Raw genomic sequence first — 13,891 nt, 5'->3', positions numbered from 1 at the left:
CAGTGGAATAAATATATGTTAGAGTTGCAAAATAAAGTAGATAAACTTAAATTAGAAATACAAAAAGGAAATATGGATTTAAAAACAGAACTTGAACAGGCAAACAATAAATATTTAGAAATGCTTAATCACAAAACTATGATTAATCTTGAATAAATTAAATTACATTTCTATTCTATGAACACTACTAATGAAAGACAACTAACAAATAGAACAAGGAATATTATTAAATCCAAACAAATAAAAGAGCTTTACATACCAGGTACGAAGGAAAAAAGCCACTGGTGTAAATGATATTCCGGAGCTGTTTAGAGTTCATTTCAAGACACTTAACCTATCAAATACCAACATAACAGCTACCAATGATATTAAACTGTTTCGTAATAAACATATTGCTAGCAGATTAACTCAGAAGCAGCTAGACCTTCTAGATAAACCAATTACAATGACTGAACTGAAATCACAAATTAATAAATGGGTATGGATAATATTTTACCTGAAATGTACAAATTATTGACAGGTGAAGCCATGCCTTTATTATTAAAAGTATATACATTAGTGAAAGAAAACATAAAAATACCTCCTTCATGGAAATATTCTTTAATATCCCCAATTATAAAGTCTGATAAAGATGAAAAACTATGCTCTTCATATAGGCCTATATCCTTGCTAAATATAGACTACAGAACATTTTTTGGCAATATATGCTAATAGAATCAAACACTTTCTTCCCTTCTTAATACATGAAGATCAAATAGGTTTCATAAAAGGAAGAAATACAAACGATAATATTAAAATAATGTTAACACTAATAGATCATATTAAACATCAGCAGAAAGACTTGACTATAGTAAGTTTAGATAGTAACTGTGCTTTTGATTCTGTAAACTGAAATTTATTCCTAGTTTTAGATGAATATAAAATTCCAAAAGCTTTTACTATTTTAATCAAAGCATTATATGCAAATACATCAGCCTACATTAAATTCGGGTCCTATCATTCTACACCTATTGCAATTACTAAAGGAATTAAACAAGGCACCCCTTGTCTCCATTATGATTTGCTTTATTGATTGAACCCTTTTTGAATTGTATCAGACTTGATGCAAATATCAAAGGTATACAACTTAACAAAGGTCCAGAGTTGAAACTCCATTTGTTTGCAGATTATATTTTGTTGACCCTAACTAACAAAAAACATTCTTTACAAGCATTTTTCAACACTATGGCTAACTTTCAAAACATTTCTGGTCTTCATTTTAATGAAAATGAAACTAAAATTTTACTTATAAATTGTTAAGGGAAGTCTATAGATAAAAAGTTTTCTAGATATATTGTATTGGATGGTAACATTAACTATTTAGGTATTGTAATATCAGAAGATTTGAATGAGACCCTTTTATTAAATTATATATACCACTACCCTAGATAAAATTAAACAGATGATGTCCAGCTGGAACAGATTCCTTTTTACAATGGAAGAAAGGCTGTATTTGATCAAAACAATTGTTTTTCCCAATATATTATATCTTATACAAGCTTTATATCTCCCCTCCTAAATACATTATACAAGAATATAATAAATATAATGAATATTTGTGTTTCCCTAATAAATCTAGAATTGCTCTAAATAACCATCTGTTGAATTGGGAAGAAGGAGGAATTAACCTCCCAGATATAGTGATCTATGCTTTGTCTTATGGTATTAAAAATATAACATTATGATGAAACTTAACATACTCTTCTACTTGGAAACAATTACATGAACAGATTTGTTTAGAATCAGTTCAGTCACTGAATTAGAACTTTTCAATAACTTTACCAAATCACTTTTATTGGATGATTAAAGATTACATATTAGGGAGTAAAATATTATCCCAGTTTATCACTAATACCTTATCCATATTTAAGAATTTATTGAATAAAAACCCTAATATTAAGGCTTGGTCTGTCTTCCTTCTCCCCTATAGCCAGTACATATTATAATATAGATATCTTTGACATTAATAAAACAAGTACCTTTAAATCAAATACATTAGTATTTTGGCATCAGTTAACAGACTTGGGTATGGTTCTATCGAGTAATCAAATAATTAATACATTTAATATAGATAAAGACATGTGGTTAATGTTACAATCTCTAAGACAATATGTTAATAGTAAGATTTAGTTAATGCAGTTATCAACCAAACAAGATTTTTCAAAACATATTGAATATAGAGCGTCTTCTGTGTGGAGGCATATGTGAATGGGACATGCCTTCATTGAAGGTTGTGCATCAGGGCTGATAATCCGGTAAGTAAAAATCCACTACCAATCATTAGCGGACCGGAGTTCCGCTGTGGCGACCCCTAACCGGGAAAAGCCGAAAGACACAAACAAACAAAATTGAATATATTATATTCATAACAAATCAACCAGTTCAAGGGAATGGTTATTTGTCTAAAATATAGAGAGTACCAAAAAATAAAAATTTATCATAAAAAGAACTTCTAGGGGTATTTTACATTAGTTAATCATCCTCCAACAGAAAATGATAATAAATCTCATACTTATATCCTCTATGCAAACTACATTATCTTTACATTGGCAATTGTTTTCCTGGAAATTTCAACATAGAATTTATTTTACTTCTCAAAAAATCAAAAAGATGTTTGTAATCGAAGAAAGATGGAAATGTGCATTCAAATTAAGGGCAGATTGGCAACACATCTTTTATGACTGTAAACATCTAAATATTTATTGAAGATATATTAATTATTTCCTTCAGACTGTCTTCAATGATAACTTCCAACTGACCAAATCTTTAGTTCTATTTAATGCACCTATCCCAAAATGTATTCCAAGAAAAAAATATTAAATTCTCTGGTCTTTATTAGCCATGGCTCAAAAGATCATTACCATTAAGTGGAAAAATTCTTCTTCTCCTTCCTTTAATGAATTTAAGAATTTTGCATTATCTGTTGGTCACATAGAAATTGCTACTTTAAAGACTAGGACAAATAGAATCACTTTTCATCACAATACATGGTTGAAAGTAATGTAAATATTAGAGAAAATGAACAATAATATGCATTAACAAGTTAAGTGAACTGTATAAATTAAATGTATTATCTAGTCTGGCTAGACACCTTTGTATATAGTTTTAGTTTGTTATGTTATGTTGTCTTTTTTAGATTGATTGTAATACATTTTTCATCTTCTTCCATATCTATTTGTTTACATTGATTGATGTTGATATACATTTTGTAATCTTATTTGTTGATTTGTAAGTTATTATACTTATGAAAAATAATAAAAATATTTAAAGTAAAAAGCATGACTAGTTCTGACTTTGGCAATACTTAAACTGAGCAGAAGATGACTATTCTTCATCTATTTAATGATAGTACTGAGCCTTCTTTCAAGTGTCACCAATAGGGCGTATGCTTCTGCAGGAAGGGGAGGTGCAGTTAAGCATTATCAGGTTAAGGATGACATCTCTTAAACCATTCCCTCTTATAATATATTCATGTAGGTACTTGTACATCTTAAGCAGAATGGGACCAAAAACAGAACCACACAACTAATCTGGTGGGAGGTAGGAAAAATTATGCCAGAAATCACTTGATGTGATCTTTCCAAGAAGGAAAATGTGAACCCTCAGAATGCTGTGGAAGAAAGTCCACAGTAGGTTTCCAAATATTCCAACAGGATCCCATGACCTGAGATATCAAATGCAGCCAAGAAATCAGAAGGACTAAGATGAAGTAACACCATTGATTTCGGGCAACCAGGAAGTCATTCACCACTTAATGAGAACAATATCAGTGCTCTGTTATGTCTGGAAGCCACACTGTAAAGAATCAAAGAGGTCATGGACATTTAAGTACAATTCTAGTCGTATTAAATAAAAATTTTCCCAGTACCCTTACCTACAAAGGGAAGGTTAGAGAATGGGTAGTAATTTTCAGGGTTGTTAAGATATGAAGGCTGCTTTTTAAAGTGATTTGTCAATGTTGAAGAGTACTTTGCAGCATTTGATAAGTTAAATGTCATTATGTATCTTCCATAGTTCCTTTCCTTATGCTTTTATCTTGTATTTTAATTAAAGGCTCCATAATTGTTTTTATTAAAATCCATATCCCGCACACAGCAAAAATAAGGCTATCCATTGGTAACTTCATCTTGGGGATAATGTGAGGTACATCCGTAAACTTTAATGGATGAGGCATTATGCATGCACCTCACATTTTCGTTAGCCTGATGCCATGAAGGTTAAAGATTATGGTTTAAACTGTAAGACATCATGATAGGTAAAACACAACTTTAAAAGTCCTTTACAGAGTAAAAGAGCATCTGAAAACCTACACTTATGAGGATAACTTGTTTGACTCTTGCTGCACCATATGCCATAGTGATAACTTTTTTATCAGCAAATCATTTTACCTTAAGAATGCAGATAAATAAAGTCTCAGTCAAAACAAATGGGAAAAACACCCATACTTCTCAACTGTCCAGATTTTCACAGATTGTTCGGATTTTTGCCTCACATTTTCGGTCTGCTCTTCATAAAACTTGTGGCTTTCTGTATTTTTGTGGCAAATCATTGAGGACTGAATTCACTATATAATGACAAGCACTTCATCTTCAGACTTCATATCCTTCAGAAAATGCATGGTAACATAAGACCTTTTATTCTAATAACTTTTTAAAGTTTGTAAGAGCATTATTTAAAATGTGTCCCTATTTTGGGGGCTTTGTTCCCCCATTACTTTTGGCTTTATACAGATTTTTGTGCCAAGAGGTTGAGAGTTATGAAAACACCTTCAGGGAAGACAAGCTGTCTTGGAAATAACTGGACTGACTCCATCCAGATAGCATTTAATTAAACCTATTGAGCAAAGATCCAGTTTACACATTGGAAGATAAACACCAGGAATCAACTCGATAACCCTAGAGTAGTCACTATATTTGAACTCACACCACTCATTGTGAAAAGAAAATCATATATGGGTAGTGGTCTTCTCTGCCCTTCTCAGTGGACATATTATGGAGGGTATCCCTCTTAATGGTTTCTACCATAAAGGCAAAAACTTTAAGCAGCTGTTGACATTTGAGACCAAACATACTTTTAAGTTCCTAAAGAGGATGGACTGTACAACCTGTCCACAATACAAGTGAGCTTAACACGTCAATCTGATGAACAAGAGATGTCACTGGACATAAATATTACCTTGCTATGTGAGATTTCTGCTTCACAAACTGAACAATATTGATCATGTTTGAGGCTGCCCTCCAGAAAGAATACTTTCCCCTAATAATGTTCCTGCCTTAGACCTCCTGTCCTCCTGTGCATGAGATCAGGGCCATACCATGGCTCACAGACACCAGCAGACACAGGGATGGGGTAATTTATCTTGATGACCCACAATCACATTATTATATGCCATCACAAATACATAATGATTATCTGCATCAATTTCCTCTAAGACATGCTCCATGCAATAACTCATGAACTCCTATACCTGACCATCTTAAGATGTGGTAACTAACTAAAGCCAAAATCTCGACTAAAATGTATCCAGTGGTGGTTATACAAGGATGCTGGCCCCACAAACAAGTCAGAAATTACCACTCCTAGATGAAAAATCAAGGGAAACAAATGCCCTTCATAACGAGTAGCAGATAGAGTCAGCTAAACAAATGCACAACTTTTCATAAAAAAAGTAAAAGCTACTGATTCATTGCATACCAAAACAATAAAAGCACACTACAATGCACATTTCTAGTGTTCTATTACTGAGATGATGAGGAAATCAGTGAACTCTTGCAGAAAACATCTTACACCACTGGATGGATGGCACAGGAGGAGAATTTTTCACATTGTTCCTACCCTATAACAGTCAAAGGTGTTGCTGAGTCCACTAAAATATTCAACCAGTGATCTTGCATTGCCTGGGATGAAGGAAAATAGTAGGCCATGAATATCTGGCAGCAGACAAGTAAGAACCAAAGATAGAATCCAAACACCTTTCCATATGAAAACACAAAGTCACAGTTGCAGACCAGGTCAAAATAATACTTAGCATCAGTGAACTGACCTTCCACTGATATATAGCAGCCAGCTTAGGACTTTTAGACAGTTAATCTCATTGGCAGACCTGCAGTGATGTGCAGTTTGTTTGAGTAGCCCCAAAAAACAGTAAACTTTAAGTATGAGATTTTACCCCAAGACAATGATGGGTGACCTTAACAGATATTGGCTGACCCTACTTGAGGTAGTCCTCCAGCAGTATATAGTCTGCTGCTTAAATAGGACTCCCGGTGTCAAACCGTTAACACAAAGCTAATGCTAATACCTGTATTGCATAAATGAGCAAAAGTCCAATAAAGGGCAGGTGTTATAAAGGATGCATGAGCAACTAAATGGCTCAGTGATTAAGATCTCTGCCTTAAAATTAATAGGTCTGAAGATCAGTCCTTTCCTCCACACTGCCTATGTGGAGTTTGTATGTTCGAGCCACATTCACCTGCAATTATTACAAGTGCTTCAGACTGGTTACACTAAACTGCCCATGTGAATTCTCCTGTGTGTGTGTGGGGGGGGGGGGGCACACATAGGAATGGGGGCAGGGATGCTTGCTGGCAATGTCCCTTGTGGAAGTGAGAGGATGACAAGCCACATTCATCCTCCAACTCGTCACTCACAATCTGAGCAGGCACAGTAGGACAGTAGGGCAAATCAGAAAAATTGATGATCAGCACCATAGGCTGCCTAAATGAATACCTATCCTGACCAGCCCTTGCCCTGCTGATGGGAGTGAATGAGACACATGGTGAGGAAGTTACTGATGATCATCTAAATATGTACATTCTGCTATGGCTTGTACAATCAGTTGTTGGTTAGATGATCACACTATCTGCAAATATTTACATGTGAGAAAGAAAATGTCATCTTACTGGTTTCCATGCCTGGAGGAGGTCCTCATATCCATGTATCTCTCTCTCTCTCTCATTAGTTCAGAATCCTGTACAGTAGGCCTAAGAGATTCAAGTCTGTTAGTAAAGTTAAAATGAAGTAGAGAATGTTCCTTCTGGGGAGTGAGATCTACTGTCACATCTAGGAAACTGGAAGACTTATAAAATCTCAAGTGCAGAGGTGGGTACATTTCTTTTTCTCTCTCTTGCTCTCCCCTGCTTGCTCTCTCTCTCTCTCTCTTGCTAATTTGAAAGAAGATAAAAGCATAAGTGTTTCTGCACTCATGGTACTTACAATGTGACTAATTTTTGGTTTTGCCCATTTTCCCAGTACTGTTAGTGGTTTCAAGTTACTTTTGGTCTGAGGAAAATGGAAAATCAAACATCTCTGTCAGTGCCTCATTAGGATACAAAATTACATTAGTCATTCCCAAATTCTAAAAGTAAATGGGCATTTCAGCTGCACTTAGATGAATGACCCTTTGGCCTTCTTAACTTCTCTGATAAGGACAATGAAGTAATCAGGCATGATACTTGTCACCTCTTTATGTAGTCTAAGACCCATGTATTATCCTTTTTAAGGATGGCCATTCTCTCCAGGTAATTCAGTGGACCTGTGCAGTAACGGGGTGGGTGTACAAGACACTAAGAAAGTTACATCTGTGTTACGAGTGGCAGGTGGTCACATCTTAATGGTTCCTCAGCTGCTTTGTGTAGACCAGTCAACTACAGATGTGATGTCTTGGACCTGTTCTTCAGGTCATTGGTTATTTACAGCAGCTTGTCTGTGGAATCCTGTAAGCCTCAAATGATCATGTAATCTAAGTTGTTTGTTTAAATCTTCATGGAAGCAGGTATATAGAGTCTGCAATATTTCATACTTCATTCATTCTCCAGCATCTGAGAAATGGTTGTACTACTGAGAATAACTGTCTTAAAATCACACTGATATTTTCTTCATAGAAATCATAGAAATGTCTTGTCGGTCTTCCTATTTTTTTAATAACTGTGTTTTTTTTGGGGGGGGGGGGTTGTAAAATAATGGACCTATCTCTGTCTGTTGGATATCTTTCTTCTATGCTACAAAACATTCAAAACAGCAGTCTAATCTTTTTAGTGCATATTTTGCTTAAAGCATTTAATAATCTAGACAATGTAGTACTGGTACATATCTCCTTCCTTGTGTTAGAACTAAAACTTGTTGTGTTCCACTGCCCTGCAGGACTTCACTATGACTTTATACCTACGACATTACTGGAAGGATGAGAGGCTGTCTTTTCCCAGTTCTACCAACCAGAGCATGACATTTGATGGCAGGCTTGTGAAGAAGATTTGGGTGCCAGACATGTTTTTTGTTCACTCTAAGAGGTCCTTTATTCATGATACCACAACAGACAACATCATGCTACGAGTATTTCCTGATGGAAAGGTGCTTTACAGTCTGAGGTAATGCTTCATGCCTTCTTGCTCTATATTCAAAGCAGCATGATACATAGTTAGAAGAACACCAATATACCTTTTAAAATGTGTTTTCTATTTGATGACTCAGGTTAGCAGTATTCATTCATTAGCATGAAAACATGAAGGAAGCATTGTGCCAACATACATACACAAACACCAATCAAACTATCTAAGCAAGTGTCACCATGTTTATCGGTTCTTAGTTATGATGATGTTATTTGCACACTGTGCATATATTGCATCCAGTTTCTTGGTCAGAGCAGCATCATCACCTATAACATAAAAGACAGTGTATATTTACTCATTCATACCAGCTATGGCATGCTTTTATTACTATTTTAAAATAACAAGGACACTGAAGCGGGCGTTCATGTGGTCATTTTAAATAAAGCTGAACCTGAATGATAGTATAAATGTATCAAGGAAGCAATGCAATGTCTTACATATCAGTCTACACGTATTGCATCCAGCCAGGCAAAAGAGGCCATTAAACATTCCACAAAGGTCTAGGGGAAAAACATTAATTCCATATTATTTAATACTATAGATTTTTAGGTGTATTCTGTGTTCTTTCAGAATGCCTTCAAATTCATAAAGCAGCAATCTTTATGCTGAGTCTAGTACTTTAAGAAAACTTTGAGCTGCACAAACATAATGCGACTCAGTAAGTTGTTTATATTTATGTCCTCAGTTCTGACTATCTCCTTAACATTTTGGATACTGGAGATTTGGTCCTAAACATGAGCTAGAATTGATATTTTGTCAAAAAATGACTTGTTAAAATAACAATACCGCAAGGGTTATATAGTAATTTTCACTGTAACAAGCTGCGATTGATTTTACATATTAAAATTTGAACATTTGAATGAAAGGATTAAATGTTAAAATTATATGATCATAAGGATAGATATAGATTTTTCTAAACTTCTATGCAATTATAAAATAACAGTCCCAAAAGTAAGTCCCAACAGGTTAGGTGAGTAGATAGATGCAAAAATATCCCTCCAAACCAAGTAGAAGGCAGCTGTAGCAGGTAATAGTAGCCAGAGAAGTCCAATCAGAATGTAAAAAACGTTTAATAATGTAGCGTAAGCGCTTTCATAACATCAGTTACTTCCTCAGATGCATAAAAACAGTGCATAAAGATCACATATAGATATATATATTATATATATATATCTATATATATATATCTATATCTATATATATATATATATATATATCTATATCTATATATATATATATATATATATATATATATATATATATCTTTATATATATATATATATATCTATATATATATATATATATATATATATATATATATACACCAAGGACATGAAGAGAAACCAATCATGTTCCACATATTTCCTTCCATTTTTTTAAAAACTTATAAACCAATTAAGATTTAAAGGAACAGCAGCTAACACAACAAATGTGCATGTAAAATACCCCATACATTAAAACATATTGGTAGATTATTCTGTCATACTATGGAAAAAAACTTGTATTCATTCATATATATATATATATATATATATATATATATATATATATAAAATACATACAATTCATCTTAATCAAACATAATAATTCATCTTTTAATTCTCCTTCCTTTTAACACAGGTTTCAAGAGGTTTCATTCGTAGAATCCATTTTAACTCTTGTGTTTTCATTTTATTAATTATATCCCCTATTCTAGAACTGTCCTGTATAACTTGCAAAACCTGAAACTTAAATTGATGACTCCCTTCTTCAGTTAATACGTATTTAGCAATGGCACTGTACTCACGTTTCATCCTTGTACAGTAATCATGGTCCCTAATTCTTTACCTCAACCTGCGATTTGTTTACCATGGGCCCTTCCTCATTGGTTATGAAATGAGAAAGGACCCGTGGTAAGGAGTAAAGCTTTACCTGGGCAAGCTGAGTAGCCTGATTCTGCTTTTTCCAGGTTTCCTTTGCTGATTCAGCCAACACAGAAGACGTCATTCAATGGTGAGGCTCCGGTGAACAGTCAGAAATGGAAGGAGCCACTAATTCCATCGCAAAACAGGACTATAAAGAAAATGTGGGGCTACGGAGATCAGGACTGGTATGGAACATTTCACAATATGAACTAGATGCAGTGGAAACTCAACTGTTATGTAAGGGTTTGAGTTTTATACCCAATGCAGATATTGCTCTTTGTGACATTTTAACACAAGTTAGATTGTTTGCGCGTAATATGGCTTGTAAAAAACTGTATGGAATGAAGGATGGAAATGTTTTTAATATGTACAAGAAGCAAAGTTTGTTTATTCCTACAATGCCAACTAATATTGATGTTTTTATTAAGGCATGCAAAAGGGATTTACATGATGATCATAGATTAGTGCAAAATAGGCATATGGATAATTTAACTAAACAACAATGTTCAGCGATCAGCTCTTTACAGAATAACAGTAAATCCACTGATTAAGATGAATTGTATGTATTATATATTAAATCTTAATTGGTTTATAGGTTTTTAAAAAATGGAGGGAAATATGTGGAACATGATTGGTTTCTCTACATGTCCTTGGTGTGTATATATATATATATATATATATATATATATATATATATATATATATATGTGTGTGATCTTTATGCACTGTTTTTATGCATCTGAGGAAGTAACAACGCTACGTTATTAAAAGTTTTTTACATTCTGATTGGAGTTCTCTGGCTACTATTATTTACTACAGCTGCCTTTTACTTAGTTTGGAGGGATATTTCTGCTTCTATACAATTATATTGTACAATGAAAGGAGTTTCTTAACTTACTCATACTAATGGAAGAAATAAGTTGAATGTTGACATGATGTAGATTCTTAAGTTTTCAGCGTCCCAGTTTTTATGTGTGTGTATTATTTTAGTTAAGTTTTTTGTTAACAACTGACAGCAGTTCATATTTTTAGAAATGCATTATTTTGCAAAGGCTATGTCTGAATATAGAAATAAGTATATATTCCTCTGCTGCTATGCACCTGCAGTGGTCTGGCCAATAAGCCCACCAACTCTCTTGCTTCACACTTGGCCCCGCTCTTTCTTCTGAAGGGAGCCAAGATTATGGAGGGACTCTGTTTCCTACAGAACATGACTCAAGAAGGCTTCCCAGTGGCTCAGATGCTCATTTTAAGATGCACCACTGCATTTCTTTCCCTCATCTTGTTTCCAAATAAGAGTGGATGACATACTTCCTGAGTTGATAATGGCGATTACAGCAGTTTTACTGTATAAAGGAATGAATCCAGAATTTTAATTAAATTACACACTATTTCAAGATGAAGCAGATCAGTATATCCATCTGAGGCACTGCAATGGGAAGAGATTTTGCTGCTAGTGTAGCTGACTAGGAGGAATCTTTTAATAAGGCAGTTGTCCAGGATTTGAGAGAGACTCATAGCCTGTAATGGATTCATAGCTCATGGTAGATAAATTCACATGCAGATGATCTCTTAATGTGAAGTCTCAGTGAAAAAGGCTGCATAACTCAGAGTGTGAACACTGACATGTTCATAAACTTGTTACCCAGTGAGAAGAATAGGTAGCAAAACAAAGTCTAAAAGGTCAGCATAAGATGGTCGGTCAACTGCCTTCTGCCTGTAAAGGGAACCAGATCTTGTCTCCCTAGGAAAAGATCTAGAACACTAGCTGCAGCTGCTAAGACCTCAGTTTAGAAAGGTGGGATGCAGGAGGGTTATTAACTTTATTGGCAGAGTTGCAAAATCTTATAATCCTACTGACACCTCCAGATGTTTCTCTGGAGCTAGGTATCTAATACTCCTTGTTCATATTTACTTTAATGGTTCTAAAACCAAGGTACTTGCAGACTACTAAAATATTTCATCTTAAAGCTTACATGATGGGCAACTCCACCACATTGACAATTCACCTACATCTAGTACAACTAAGGAAATATTAAATATGGGGGGGGCTCAGAGAAGCTTAACACAACACAGAAGTCTGAAGTCTTATCTTGGAAGGTTTCCACATTGTGACAAGCCTTTCTAATTCTCAAACTGATCTTCCACCAAGATCCCCCCCAACTGAGGCCTTAGTGCAGGGAACAGTTTCAGTGGGGAAGCTGCATGCTAATGCTGCAGTCAGGGGAGTTGGTAATGTTAGTTAGTCACATGCTCTTTCCTGGTAGTGTGTGCCTCTCCCAGTTTGCTAGGATTAAAAGAATAGCTCAGCTGAGTAGCATTTTATTCAAGAACGTAAGAGTGAATGTTATCAAAAGAGAGCATTCAACCATTCAGTCCTTTGGAAGTTCTCACGGTGCAGGTAAGTGTAGCATAACCATACGGGTGGAGGTATGTCAGTGTGTGGACCTGAGTGCATTTCTGTAGGGGCATAAATGAGGCTAAACATGTGTGTGTGTGTTTGTGTGTGTGTGTGTGTGAGAGTAGAGGAGTGAATTTGCTAACTCAATGCATGGGCTGCTAGGGAAAACAACTAATGTGATCGGGTCTCATAGCACACTGACTGATTTGGAGACATGGTAATGAGACACTAATAAGGTGTTTCTTAATGCAACTATACTTTGACTGAATCAGAATTACTCTCAGCCATGCTAATTGACCAACCTGCATTGAGAAATTAGCTCAGACAGAGAATCCCAGAGATTGTTTATGTGACATTTATTTATATGTTTATAATTTTCTCAACAATTAATCAACAAAGTTACAATTGTTTAACCTCATATGAAAGCTCACAGCTGGATGAACAAAATCCTGCTGACAGTGAGTGTGTGTGTGTGTGTGTGTGTGTGTGTGTGTGTGTGTGTATGTGTGTGTGTGTGTGTGTGTGTGTGTGTGTGTGTAGCTTGCATAGTTACTGATATATAAGTTGCTTACAAAACATTACAAAAACAAATTTGTGGTGTTTATTGTGATTTATAAAATCCAGTTTAAGACCTAGAATCTAATGGATGTGACCACTGTAAAGATTAGTTTATGCTGCACAGCTTACAATTTATGATTCTTTAGTAAGACTTACAATTCCAGAGTTATGACTTTTTTAAACTGTAAAGCTGTAAGCTGATTTTACTAAAAAGGTCCAGAAATAGCCATTGGAAATTAAAAGTATAAACACTCAGAGCACCATTGGAGGGGATGGAAGCACATGAGCAGTCTTCCTTTTTACTCTCCTACTTTCTGTGTTTCCTTCTGTTCCCAAAATATATTGACAATATTTGTTACATCTCAAACTCTTAAACCTCATCAAAGATTACATGACACTAAACGATTACTTAGCACATTATACTTACTTCCTACTTACCAATCCCTTTATAACTTATCCTGAAACTTATTCTGTCTTCTTTTCCCTTTTATGTGCTTTAGTCTTTTTATTCATTAACTTCCTCCATTCCTCTGTCATTTATCATTATCTTAACAAATTCCACTCCATCATCATCATTACCTCATTAAAACCCTTCTTATGAA

The 13,891-nt window shown here is 34.7% G+C and overlaps 1 protein-coding gene across 1 annotated transcript in view; it reads left to right on the top strand.

The window, feature by feature from the left end:
- The window catches only part of LOC122801746 (gamma-aminobutyric acid receptor subunit rho-1), a 384,251-nt gene that overhangs the window by 153,394 nt on the left and 216,966 nt on the right, over positions 1-13,891 (top strand). The window contains exon 3 of the mRNA XM_044071303.1: positions 8,182-8,405. Within this exon, the coding sequence (XP_043927238.1) occupies positions 8,182-8,405 (224 nt within the window). The remainder of the gene's footprint in view (positions 1-8,181; positions 8,406-13,891) is intronic.

This window comes from Protopterus annectens, chromosome 1.part0, assembly GCF_019279795.1.
Source record: "Protopterus annectens isolate FY-2018-M chromosome 1.part0, PAN1.0, whole genome shotgun sequence".
NCBI lineage: Eukaryota > Metazoa > Chordata > Ceratodontiformes > Protopteridae > Protopterus > Protopterus annectens.
This window is presented reverse-complemented; position numbering and strand designations above follow the sequence as displayed.